This window comes from Bacillus rossius, chromosome 5 (genome assembly GCF_032445375.1).
Source record: "Bacillus rossius redtenbacheri isolate Brsri chromosome 5, Brsri_v3, whole genome shotgun sequence".
NCBI lineage: Eukaryota > Metazoa > Arthropoda > Insecta > Phasmatodea > Bacillidae > Bacillus > Bacillus rossius.
The window spans coordinates 78,998,310-79,012,869 of NC_086333.1; the positions used below are offsets into that span (position 1 = coordinate 78,998,310).

Sequence of the window (14,560 nt, forward strand, 5' to 3'; positions counted from 1 at the left end):
AGCTTTACTCTCGGTCGAATAGCGTTTTTATTTTGGTGTGGCAAGCGACTGCCCGAACCTTGGCAGCTGGCCACTGCCACAGACCTTCGACCACGTATCGCTAGGGACAAGGTCATATGGCGAATTGCGATCAAAACGAATTAACACAGAAAAGCGACTGTCAATACAACGTGTGACACACACATGCAAGTTAATACACCATAAAGCAACGAAATTCAACTAAAAATCATGAAATTAATTATCATTAGGGGCATGCAGATTTCGCGAAAATATTTAGGGACTAGATGAAAGTTAAAACACTGTAGCATCGTCTGTGTTTCGTGATTGGGTGAGTTCCTCCCAGGTACATATTGATTGCAACCAACACCAATCACAGTGATTCAGTGCGGAAGTAAATGCGTCCTGAGTGGCTCGGTCAAATAAGGCAACGACTTCTCTCGCAGACGGCCGCCAATCACAAGGAAGAAACCACAGGTGCGGGTATATCTTGTTGCAGTCTAATAAGTGTTCAGATCTTTTCGCGAAAAATGCCTGCCCCTAATGATCATTTATAATCAAAAATTAACTCAAATCACAAAAACCCAATCTTTTAAAAATTAAATACAATAAATGTAATTTGTTTAGAAGAATGTTTGTACCAAAATGTATGTACTAAAAAAAATTGGAAAAGAACTTTACCTTTTTTTTTATGTACATTTTGAAGAAATACTACCTATTGTAGCGGTTACCATGTTGCGACTTCCGAAAATTGTTTATATAGTTTTTTTTGTTTCATGGTCCATGGACCCCAAAACCATTATAAATTTATTTTTATTGTTCTCAATAGTTTATATATATATATATATATATATATATATATATATATATATATATATATATATATATATATATATATATATATGCTTATTAAAAATTATATTGTAAAAGTGCAATACATATATTTTTTTTGTATATTTCGTGTTGTCTGTAGTTATTGGTGTTTATTGTAGTGTTGTATTTTTCGTGTCTGTTGTTGTGTTTGTGTATTTGTTATCACCGCCAGTATATGGTACTCTTCCTTCGTGTGTTGGCCATGTGTTGTTCTTACCTGCTACGGTACCACCGGGGATGGGAGTCCATATGTTTGCGGTGATAACCTTATGTATGTCCGTGTATAATTAATTATCGTGCCCACCACCCAAGTCTAACGACTGTCAGTGGGGCATGTCACAATTTTAAATAAACACATAAATAAGTAAAAATTATAGGTATATTGGTCATTCATTGCGTCATATTTGTTTGATAACCTAATTACTCACTGATGAAAAAGAAAATCATGAAAAATGAGATCAGTAACATTCTTGTCTCTATCAACGTTTATGACTTGAAAAGGTCTTGCCAAAATGAAGTCCGTCGGGGTCTCTAGGCGGCGGCGATTCCACGATGTTGACAGAGTAGGGCAGCACGGCGGCCTGCCTCGGTGAGGTCCCAGTAGATCTGCCTTCTGTTGACTTGGAGCATGGCCCTTTTATACTCGCTGCTCTCCTACCCAGGCTGGAACAGAATGGTCTTGTACGTTTGGGGGAATGACGGCTGACTTCCTTTCCCGGCGGATCGGCGCGCCAACGATGACGCCCGACCGCTTCCGAAGAAGTTGCGCGGGCGGCCTCCGCAGACCGTCAGGGGCACTGTCGGTTCTGAGTGTGTACGACGGCACACGTGTTAGAAAGCGGGGTGGTGCGGTGGACCGGCAGGGCGCGGGGAGCAGGCGGAGCTGGTGGCCCAGCGAGCCCTGGAGCGCCTGCCCGCTGAGCCGTCGCTGCACTTCAACCTGGCCAACGTGCTGGGCAAGTCGGGCCGCTTCGCCGAGGCGGAGAGGCACTTCGCCGAGGCGGTGGCCGCCGACCCCCGCAACCCCGTCTACCACACCAACCTGGGTGAGTGACCCTCCTTACCACTCCCGGGTTCTTCGCAGTGCTCCATCTGGCCCAGCCATTCATTCTTATGTCGTCGACCATAGGCATACCCGCGGGGGGGGGGGTGTTTGGGGTTCACCCCCCCCCCCTCCCAAGAAAAGTTTTGGCGACCCTTCCCGTCTCAACGGCAACTCCGGAGAGGACATTTTCTTGCTTAAGGAGATTAAAATCCCTATCTGAGGAACACCACATCTCAGGGGACAGACTGAATGGAGATTGGCCTTGCTGAACGTCCACACTACAACATTCACATCGACCCGGAGAATGTGGTTACTGAATTTGCCACAAAAAAAAAAAAAAAAAAAAAAAAAAACTGTAAAAAGTTTGTAAGCTTAAAAAAGTTTATAACAATTATTTTTTGGTGTTTATGAAGTTTTTCTTAAAAATCAGAAAGGCCCCCTCCCCCCCCCCCCCTCCCGAAAACAAATCCTGGATACGCCTATGTCGTCAACTCTTGTCTCTAATGACCCAGATATTTCTTGATATTTCTAGATATTTCTGATTCATAACCCACAGTTAACTGTTCCTGTGACAACTCCTTTTTTTTCTTTATTTTGTTTTAGGTTAAGTGTTAAATCTTGATTGTTGTTCCCCTGTATGAAACGTAGTTTTCAGTGTAACTATAAAGGGAAAAAGCAGTTTTTGTACATGATACAGTACAGACATTCCTTGGAATCGCTAAGTATTCTTACACACTATACAATGGTTTGGTTGAACGATGATGGATGATATGTTGTGTCTAGATTTTTTTTCAATACAAATGATTTTAGACTCGTTTGCCAAAAAAAATATACACGTCTGTGTTCGGCATGCAGGGATGTGTGGGAAAATGGAGCGGTAATCAGCAGCAGTCTGAGAGAACGACATTTGTTATGCAGTGGATATGTCAGATGTCACAAAGTGGGATCTGTTGTTACAATATTTTTCAATGCGAGTGAAAGAAGCGGGGTCACTTTAGGCCCCATCAGCCTTGTGCAAGTCAGCAACCTGATTGTGCGGCTTCCACACCGTCTGTCAGCAGGATTACACATTTGTCAGTAGGGGCATCTGTGTTTGGCAGAGATATTTGACAATTCTGTGTACTTCTACAAACACTGTTCACTTTTTTTACTCTCACTGGACCAATTAGAACATGGTCACTATGCTACTGCATGACTGTGATTCACCAGAATTAGCTATAACATTGTGATCATTGCTGTACCAACCAAACCATTAAGAAATGGCTACAATTTTTCAAGAAATATCATGTCACGTGTGTCCGCGTAGTATTCAACGCAAAGACTTGTTTGGTTCTAGTAGGAGCTGAAATTACTTTTGTATTGTTTCAAGCATCTTGAGAGAGTACTGCTGTACTGTCGATTGTGCTAAGCTGGTTGAGGGGAATTACTCCAGCCATCTTTGATATTTAAAGGCCAAGTATGCATTTGTGTCTGTTAAAAGAGTTCTCGTGGGGACATGCCATCTTCGTTTAGCTACTTTATGGAATCATTTGTAGCCTGGTGTATTTTCATTATGACATTTTTAGTTACCTGCGTGGAATAATCTGTTATTGTTAGGGACCGGAAAAATTAGCGGGTTCAATGACCTCCAGGATGAACTCCATAGTTCTGCGTACACTCGGTCAAATGCCACCCACCCATTGGCTGCTGTCTTGTGAGACGTTCCAGCGTAGCAGCCTGTGACTCGATAAAGCTTTGGTCGTGTGTTTCCCATTGGCCCAGAGTCATCCAGGTGAGTTGTGAACCAATAGCAGAGGCAGCACTGAGTTACGATTTGTATTTTAGCCTATCGCGAAAATGAATTCGCGAATTTTTCCGGTCTCTAGTTATTGTCTACGAAAAAATAAATTTTGTAGCCTGTTTAATGAATGCCAGTCTGTAGTGGTATGTGGAGCTGGTGATCACGTGTGTAGACGTGAATGGCGAGTGCAGTGACGTGCGACACGCTCGGTAATCGGGGGCGGGGGTTGGCGTGCGTGCAGGCGTGCTGTACCACCGCTGGAAGAAGTACGCGCGCGCGGAGCGGCACTACCGGCGCGCGCTCGAGCTCAGCCCGCAGCTGCAGAGCGCGCTCGAGAACATGGCGCTGCTGCAGCGCACGCTGGCGAGGGCCGGCACGCACCCGGCGCGCGGCTAGCCCGGCACGGCACGGCACGGCACGGCACGGCACGGCACGGCACGGCACGGCACGGCACGGCACGGCACGGCGCGGCACTGCCGGCGCGCGCTCGAGCTCAGTCTCCTCTCTCCTTCCAGTGCACGATGTCTGCCGTTTCAGTTTGCCCTGTGGCCAGGTACAACCCACAGAGCACAGATGTTTTTGGACAAACTTTGTAATCAATGAAAATTTTTCAAAAATTTAAAAGGAAAATTTTGAATAAGAATCTAGGAGTTGTATTTTATCAAGAACATAGTCTGATAATATTCAATTTTCACTTTTAAGATAACGTAACTGAAATATGCGATCTTGGATCTAACAATTTTTTCTATCAAATATTTTTTATATAATTTAATATTAAAAAAATTTAAGTCTGTTTATTAATAATCTGACTGCTACAAATAGTTTAGGAGTGATATTTTTTTTTTATTTCAGTATGTATGCAACTCTAATAATACTGACAAAAGACACTATTTGTGTTCTTATAAAATTCAACAAATAGTAAAATAGAAAAATTCTTAAAACTTAAATTAAGTATTGATTACGTACAAAATAAGAATTTTTACTGTTAAGAAGCTGGGTATTAGGTATCAGTCTGGCAACACTGCACTGCAACTAAGCGTGATACAGACTATAGCCTCATGCAGTTATACTTGTAAGCTTGCGTGCCCCATGCGTAGCCAGCCTTCATCTTTGCACTGGCTTCTTCGCTCAATGCGAGTTCCTTAACCCCAGTGTGGGCGCGCCACACCAAGCAATACAGAGACACTCTAGGATAGAATCCACAATCCCCCACATGCTGGGGCAAAACTTCCGTTACATTGAAATGTTGTGTGGCCTGCCCGTGATTCAGTACTTTTTCTTTTTGTCTTATGGCCAGTTGCACCATCTGAGTTCCGGTGTGATCTCGTTCATAAACATGTTTGATCATGGTTCAACCACATTTATGCTGAGATGAACAGACAGTTGAGGCGGTTCGTGGATAATGATCTCCAATCAACACAGTGCAAGCAGGAATTTATATGGAATTTATCGAGGTTATTATTGTAACCAGGCATAATAATTAGAGAATTATTACTAAAATCTGGCTTGGTATAAATTTACAACCACATTCTACATGTAATACGCCCATATTTTGTGTGTTTGTAAGACTCATTATTTTAGTATTTCTAATGCTTTAATAAGGCTTTTTATTTTGTTACAATTACTTTCATATTAAATATAGGCTTTTTCATATAGCAAAACCGATTCATACACCATGCCATTTTGTTTTGCAATAGCTTTTAATTATCGGTTTGTGTTTTTCAATTGTAGTCAAAAATCTGAAGCGGTACTGCAGTGCCCACATGAGCTTCCATTATGTGGCGACGTCAGCCATTTGCTCGCCATGTCGCAGTCAATTGTAGCGACTTCATATCGTTCTAGTGCACCAATAGAAATGATTCCTAACATTTTTCGACACTGCTGCTATCTCTTGCCACAGATTGAAAACGTATGAGTTTTGGCTGACCCGAGCGAAGGTTGTGTAGTCCCTGAATGTGTTGGCACAATGTTCAGAGGAGTGATGTAATGATCATTCTTGGGTGAAGAATGGTGCAACTGGCCAATAGAGTCTTTTACGTGATCTATGGGCCAGTCGTAGAAGCAGGCCAAAACTAAAATTATTAGGAAGTTTTGAAATGAGGCCTCAATATTTCTCAGTTCCTGGCAGTTCTTTCCACATCTTGCTGTGTGAAGTGGTCCATAGAGCACTGACTGCTATCAGTCATGGCAGAAGGATGATATGAATCACAAGCAATAAATTATTATTATTAATCATAGGGACACTGATGTTTAAAATTTTACCTAACACACAAAATAAATGCAATGTAAGTTTTATTAAAAGTCTGGTGAATTAGCGTGATCAAAAGATACATTGTATGATTTGTGTGCATTGCAATCATTGTATTTTTTGCGAAGACTGATTACAAAAGTACTTATATCTAAACGTGAGTCATCTTAACTGAATGTTAACATGAAACTGTCGGGTACTTGTGTGAGGCAAACCTTGTAGTAACTTCCAGTAATTATCCATTTTGATTTATGGAAGTATCAGATTTTGTGTTTGTTTCCTGGATTCAGCTTACACAAATACTTATTTATGTATTATACATAGTAGTAATACTGAATTACGTATTTCTCATATCTGTTACTTACCATAACAATGTTAGCACTGTACTTTTTCAATTTTATGCTATTCTTGAATGTGAAATTTTTTACAAACTTGTATTTGAAAGCTGTACTATCAACATGATGTTAGTTGGCCAGTTGGGAAAATGCTAAAATGGTATATCTATAGTAGATATATGTAAGTAAATGATGGGAACCTGAATATAATGTGACCCAATACTTTTTGATTATAAGTTTATGAATAAGACTTTATGGATTGTAAATTGCAATTCAAGTACAACGCTCTTGAAAATTAATTAAATTATTAGTTTATTCCATTTTTACTAGACCCCTTCTGGTGCCACTTTCATCAGTTGAGTGATTTTCATGGTCTCTTTTGAAACACCAGGCAGCAGCTAGAGAAAAAAAAAAATATATATATATTTTTTATGATTGTAGTCCAAATGGCTATTCAGAAAGCAAAGATTGTGTTGATAGCAGCTGCAGTGAAGAGACACAGAAAGAACCCAGTGGCACTCCATGTACCCCCTCTCCTCCATCCTGCATCTCTCATCTGTCAGTCGGTGCAGAGGTGCAGAAGCCTCGGACTAAAGTGACATGAGTGATGCAGTTTACATACAGGCAGATCATGGGCGTCGCAACCGGGGGGGACGGGGGGGGACACGTCACCCCCCAATAATAAAAGTATTTTTTTCTGTGTGTTTGGTTTTTGAAGTTTCCTGTCTAATATATATTTTTAAATGGTTGTGAATGTAAATAGTTTACTTAAAAGGCAATGGTTGTGTATGAAATTAGCTTTAAGGTAACGAAAGCATTTTAATAAGTAGGTACTATTTTTGTTTGTTTGTTTGTTTGTTTGAGGAAATGTTAATGGCAACAAAATGTTGGTCTGCATCCTACTTAAAATGGACCATTTTGGTTTTGGTTAAAGTTTCGCAGAATACAGTTAAAGTGAACTGAAAACACAGTGGAAAAATTAGGAAAATACAAACCTAAACCACTGTATAAATCTCAGGACCTCTGAATTCCTGTGCTACAGTTATTCATAGGGACAACAGAGCACAGTATTTATACAAGAAAATTATGCACGTTTAAAAGTACTTGGTGTGTAAATTTTCATTCAGTGCTGTCATTTTCAAATTGTTTATCTTTGATGACTTAAGATTCTTTTTGACAGGAACAATGTCTTTCTTGTATTGTCTGTAAATCTACAGTGATTCGTGTTTGATGGATGAACGGTATGGTGAGGGGAGGGGGAAGGCTGGGAAAGTGAGGTTGCATTGACCGAGACCCGAAGTGGACTTCACTTGTGCTCGGACTACCGTCCCCGGCCCATCAGCCTCACAAGACCCAGCCACTCTGCTGCTATCTGCTTATTGCCGGCCGAAGGTCTGAACGCAGGCCATCACACACTGGGGCAGTACACCTATCCCTCACTCAGCACGGCTTCAGATTGTGCGAATTCATTCAGCGCGATTTTAATTTTACTGCCTCAGTCTCAAATGGCACATCTGTAAACTTCAGTTAGCACGAAATCTCGGCAGGCAAAAAAAAAAAGTCCAGCACGACGCCACGAAGTCTGTTTCAACTTCTGTGAGCATGTGCTGTAGACACATTTAGCCAAACAAGGGGGGAAGAGAATCGCGCGCAGGTCTGTCAACGTTATCGGCTGTTGTACAAACATCAGCTGTGGCAAGCTAAAGTGCGGCTATGGTGTGTAAAGGACCAAATGTTTTTTTACGTCCGCGCGTATGCCGCCATACCGTACCGTACCGTACCGTACCGTACCGTACCGTACCGTACCGTACCGTACCGTACCGTACCGTACCGTACCGTACCGTACCGTTGTCGCCTGGCCACAGACCAGGCAGTGAACTCAGTCTAGCCAGTGGCAGGGAATTCACTCAAAAAAATGTAACGTGTGCCCATTCAGCTGCCGGTAACTGTACATGCTTGATCACTCATAATACATCGTGTTCAAGTATTTGAGACAAAACTGGAAGTATTACGGTGCGCAGACTGTCAGGCCACGCTTATGTTGGTCACACTATAGTTTTAAGCAAGTCAATTGTGCGCACAATCGTACTAAATAAGGACTCTTACCAATATAAGTCTGATGCTGTTGGTTGTACTAACGGGAATATATTTGACATTAGATACCGGAACAGAAATGAACATATGATTCACGTGGAAAAGGTTGTTAAATGAATGTTACATTGAAAAAAAAAATCATTGGCCTGATAGGATTGGTGTGAACCAGGTGGTGATACGCGAATAAGCGCTTTAATTTTTGAAAAATTAAAATGTAGTTATCCGGACAGTAATCTCGGTTTCACTGTCAGTAAAGGTTGGTTTGGAAAGGTACGCGACGTGAGTTGAAGGTCACGCCCGGGTGGGCAAGTCAGCCAGCCGACTGACGATAAAGTACATAACCACGTATCTCCCGTTACGTGGTGTCGTATTTGTCATACAAAGTGCGATGGGAGGCATATAAAGATAAATGGTGTGACATATTCATAGTTGAGTGTTATTCAATGCATTTTTATTACGTAATGTATATTTTCCGACACAATTTTTGAACACATTAAATAAATTAGCTTTCCTATTTACGGAAACTAATGCTTCTGAATACGCGATTTCGAATAACACGTGCATTTTTAGGAATGAATTAGTTGTGCTAAGTGAGGGATAGGTGTACCACAGTAGTGGTTGTGCGGTACAGGGGTAAAACACTCGCGTCATTTTCGGCAGTGTCGACACACTTGAACGACTGCACCTGGACTAGACTGCAGGGAACTCAGATTGAAAGGTTGCCCTAAACAGCGAAGATCGAATGGGAACTGAACAGAAACAAAAGGCGCCAATAAAAATGGTAGAAAATGTCTATAAGTAATGTCACGTACCAGTCTTGATAATCATTTTATACTTATTCACACACTATTCTGAAGTTCTTTTGGGATTACACTTAAATCCATACAGTTTAGAATATTTAACAAATACATAATTCAAAACTTACAAAACATATATCATTTCCAGAAAAAAAATTTGTTGGGTTGTAGGAAAACTTTATATGAACAAAAGCTATTTAAAAACAATACCTATCTTTAATTGCTGGTAACAGCTACACACAAACATTTCATCACAAAATACTGATGACAAGAATATTAAGGCAGTTGTTCACAAAGCAAATGTGTAAAGAAGTAAGGAATGTGTGATGATAAATGATAGACGGAGGACAGAAGATGCTGGGAACGGGAGGAAGTAAGTCGCGGTGCCAAGATTCATGAGTACATAAACAATGTGGTCAAAAGAGGCATACATGAGGTAGTTTAGACACTGCTATTAGGTTTCCAGCTAAGCTTTTCCCATGGCTGAAAGTGCTTAAAAGTGTGGGTCTGAACATGCGAGCAGTTGGAGAAGAGAGGCACAACACGGCAGGTCGTGTGATTTGCCAATAAAATCAATCACGACTTATGCTGTGTATAACGACACTGTACGAAGACATTAACTGTGGCAATACAAAAAAGAGTGTTCTTAAAGTTTACCAGTCACCAAATAAATAATGAAACTCTTTTAGTACCCTTTGATATCAAAGAATCTTTCAATGTTTACTTAAGGTAAGTGGAATCTGCAAGACATTAGGTAACTGTGTGGGATGAATGCAGACGGGAGCACTGTGTTTGAGTTATGAAACAACTATGTTATAGGGGTTGCTAGATAAATAAATAAATGTAAACTAGGATTTAAGATAGAAAGAATGGATTCTCAGAATTGTCAGAAGTAACTTTTAACTGGAGACTATTTTCCTGTGCTTTTAAAGTGTATTTAGTCAGAATTACTATAAAACTTTTGACAACATAGAACATACTAATTAGTGCATAAGAGGCGGGCATTTTTACCAGCATAAAATTTGTTGGTGAGCTGTTGTATACATTACGCTTTTATTTACATTCCATTATTTAATGAATTTGTATTTGTAAAACTAATATTTGATGTAATTTTATAAATGTTGCATTTGGTTTTTATTTGTTTTATGTCATGACAAGGCAAATTAATTATGTTATGTACTTAATGTGTGTGTGGAAACCATACAGTAATAATTTTTGATTCTCATAATTTGCACAGAAGTTTCACACCCCTACCATCTCCCCATAAGTGGAGGTTTGTTCGGTGGAGTTATTGAACATTAGAGAATGAAATTACTTTTCCTATACTAATATGATACTTTAATGATTTTGCATAGTTATTACAACATAAGATAGTGCATTGTAATTCTTTTAATTGGTTGTGTATGGAATTAAGGTGGCTCTGCAAGATTTTGAAATGTTTATACATGTACAGTAATCATAGCTATGTTTTGGCTACAGACATTTTTCAAAAGTTTCGAAAGTGTTCTACAGTGATGTACACAAATATCTGTGACTTTGATAAAATACTTTGAACTCTGTTAGTTGCATGTATTTATCTGTTAATAGGTATTACGTAGGGAGTATGAGAGTATATTATTTACAGAGTTTAATACAATAACGTAACAGTTTTATATAAGTATGTAACTTCATTTTGTAACTGTCAGGTGCTATATTAATTTGTGGTTACTTGGTAAACACTTATTAAAGTTAAGGGGGATTATTTGTTTTAATCCTTATTTTAATTTGGTGAATAGGGAGTGGTGAAACTGATGAAGTATAATATTGTTTTTTAACTATTAATCGTAAGTATTAACATTGAGGGTGAAAATTAAATAGTGACTTATTGTGATATTTTGCATTCAATATTTTAAGTTTGGATGCTGGCGTTTCAAAATACTTAAGATATCTATCCATTGACCATTGGTCAATTATGTGAAATTGTTTGAAACATAAATATGTGCTTTTTAAGGAAGTACTTGCAGTTTTATGGTATGCATATACAGTAATACATTAATACAAACCTGATTAACATAAAACTTGTTACTACAAAATATTTTCATACTCCTTTGAAATAGAGTTGGAGATTCAGTTGATTTTTTTTTATACAAAATATCATATGTATATTTAATAGAACCAAGATTTTTGTTCCATGAGAAAATAATTGAATAACTTGTATGATATTAAAGAATAGTGAATGCCATTACTTAAAGAACATAAACACATTTTCACAGTGTCTGTTTATTTCTTTATAATAATCATGCAGGAGTGTGTTTAAAAAAAAATCTCATTGTCAGAAAGTGACAGACTTATGATCCCTTCTGGTTTGTATTGATGAGGTTTGATTGTAAAACTGAAAGAAAACTAATTGTGTATTTCACATATAAAAATGTCACACTTTGTTTGTCTTTTAACTTTTAACCTGTTAAGACTACCAGTGATTGAATTTGTTGTATGAAGTATGTAGCTTGTTGGAATGTACATATGTATTACTGTATATCATTTGACGTGAACACTTCCTCAAAGTTGAGTTCCTTTTGGCATTAAGAGCTTAAACATTTCATAGGCTGAAAAATACACTTGCTAGCTAAAGTTTTGCATAATAGCTAGTGGTGGGTCAAATCCCAAAGAGAACTTGGAATGTACCCCTTAAATCCTAATATAGGTGAGAAGGGTTCAAAATAAAATAATGTACAAGAAACAAAAAATATTAACTATCGTGTTGAAATATTTAATCCTTTTAGATGGTTTATTCATGAACTAAGTTTTCAGAATCAATATATGTATGTATATAATTGCATGTTAAAAGTACAATATCTTAGAGAATGGTAACAGGTTAGATATTGATGTGGTCGAGGGAATCGTTAGTGGACATTTTAAGGAAATTACTGGGTGCCACTTGTTTTAAGGGCACGGATCTGGCGGAGACTAACCCCGCATGATGACTCTTTTCACCCTCAACACATTTCCCAAGACTACCAGAACTTGGCCCACTTCTAGCATCGGGAACACTATAGAAAATACTCACGTAGGCTCTTTCGGCGTCCCGCATGTCACTATGCAGTAACATGTACACGGGTGGTTAGGCGTAGATGAAAACATGAGGCGTGCGGTATTGCAATGATTTTATTACACGGCACTGCGTCTCAAGCACCTCTTACAATAACTGCAATTAACAAAAAAAAATACAGCTGTGTAACACCTCATGGCACGACTGGTCGATTTGAAGTCCAAGTCACCTCATGGTCGCGTAACGGCAGAGTTCCGATTGAAGGATTTCTAAATAATTAAGTAATACAGCTGCGTCCCCGAGGTAAGCTCTGAGGATGATTTATTACATGTTTTGAAAGAAAGTTACAAACAGAAAGACGAAGATCAGTTAAACGCAAAAGGTGAAGTCTCCAGAGTGCCGAGAGCGTCTTACCTCGGGTGGCGACGAGAAGCGACTGGGCCGAGCTCCGGCCGCTGAGGTGGCTCATCGGCACTTTGGCACCAAGCGGAATAAGTCTTTGTATCATTTGTAGTTGTGCCGCTGACGTACTTGGGCTAAACAAGATAATACCTTAAAAATTAATCTTTGACCATTTCAGCCTCAGGAACATTTAATAAAAAGTTAAATAAATTAAACTTTTAATGGCCTTCGGCAGTCCGAGTCTCTTGCGGCGAAGCGGTAACATAAAATAATAAACTTGCAGAATGTTTAAGGAATTCTGAAACAACATAAGCACTTACGAACAAGCCAGAAGGGTGTGCAATACTAATTACTAATTAATAAACTCTGATTGGATTGCGCCGTCTTGCGGTAGCTAGTTCGTGACGTGCTGACACGCGCATGTCGTCGGCAGGAGGTGGGAGGGGCGGCGACACATCACGCTCAGTGGGGCGAGTCCCGGACGACGTCTCGTGAATAAACATCGGGGGTTATCATTGATGAATATTTTAATTTTCTTTATTTCCTTTAATAGTATTTTTCAAATCTATTTCCTTGAATATTGGATCTTTATGTACGAAGGATCTGATGGTATTTGAGGACTTTATTGTCCCATCACGGCCATCACTAATAAGCATATCCAAGGGTTTTTTCCCCTGAATCCTTGGTGAGTGAGGATCAGACTGGACACTGCAGTGGGGCGGTGGGTATAGTCGTCCACCCCGCCCCCACTTCCTCAACTGCGTTCTCACTGCTTCGCACTTCACCCGTCTCTCTTACCTTAGTGTCAGTGGAACCTTAAACACTGAGGAGTTGATTCTTTGTGCGTTCATTTGTTCACTTTGAGGATGGGCACAGGGGAAACAAGCGAAGGTTACAAAGAGAATGGTTCATTGTAGACAGTGGCACAGTCAGACTAGTGGGAGGTCCCTCCCCCATCTTACCTTACCCATCCTGTACAACTCTTTAGTTACTGGTTGGTAAGGCCGCGGACATGCCGGGTTATAAGTTTTGCCAGATCATCATAGTTATAACTGCAATGCCAAAGGGAAATTAGTATACAGTGCATTAGTACATATTTAAAACCTGTTGCATTACACTGCTCCTTAGAAAGAAAAAAAATTCCTGGTAAGTATTTCTGCATCTGTGATTTAGATCTATTCTTCGAAAAATTATTACTGGAATGTACCCACTAGAAAACAACAAATAAGGTACAGAAGTGAAAACCAACGGTCACGATAAAGTCTTGAGCCAACAAAAAACTCTTGCAGCGCAGGAGTGAGACCTAGACAGCTGGAATTCACCCGGAAAAATCTAAACATGAGTGGTTTTGAATGGTACCATAGAATGCTGTTTTTCGCATTCATGGTGTGCCCCAGATCGTAATAAGTCAACCCTCGATATCGTTATGCAAAACTTTTGTTGAAGCATGTTTTGCAGTAGACTTAAAGCTCTTATGTCAACCTGAGCAGTGGTGCTTGTCATTGAAAATTGGGGTTTACTGCTGAAATATTTTTATTTTCTATTGTTAGAAGAATTTAACATGGGGCTAAATGTTATATTTTGTAGGTATTTTGTTTGAACATTAAATGATAATTTTATGTGTATTGAAATAAGTTTTTCCAGATTTTTATAGCAAGTGTTTATTTTGTAATGAAATTAGTATTAATATGTTCCTAAAACTTTTAACTGTTTTAAAAGAATTTATACATATTTGTTTTTCTAACTAATAGAAATTTTCTGATGTATAAAAATATATGAGTGGTGTCATTGTGTTACATAAGTCTTTTTGAATTGTGTAACTAATGGTAATATCTTGATACTTATATTAAAATGTTTTACAAGTGTTATAATGTGTATTCAGTAAAAGCACGAAAACCATGACAGCGAAATTCTCTATTTCCAAGACTTTCAGCTAGTAGTGTTTCTTTAGTTAATATATA

The 14,560-nt window shown here is 39.2% G+C and overlaps 1 protein-coding gene across 8 annotated transcripts in view; it reads left to right on the forward strand.

Moving 5' to 3' along the window:
- The window catches only part of LOC134532079 (protein O-mannosyl-transferase TMTC4-like), an 85,063-nt gene extending 70,596 nt beyond the window's left edge, over positions 1-14,467 (forward strand). For 6 of the 8 annotated variants that reach the window (XM_063368296.1, XM_063368293.1, XM_063368291.1 and 3 more), the window contains exons 13-14: positions 1,734-1,916; positions 3,937-14,467. In XM_063368296.1, the coding sequence (XP_063224366.1) occupies positions 1,734-1,916; positions 3,937-4,091 (338 nt within the window). In that variant the 3' untranslated portion in view covers positions 4,092-14,467. Of the gene's footprint in view, positions 1-1,733; positions 1,917-3,936 lie in introns of those variants that run through there. The other 2 variants (XM_063368298.1, XM_063368297.1) reach the window with 1 other exon arrangement.
- The last annotated feature ends 93 nt before the right edge of the window (positions 14,468-14,560 follow it).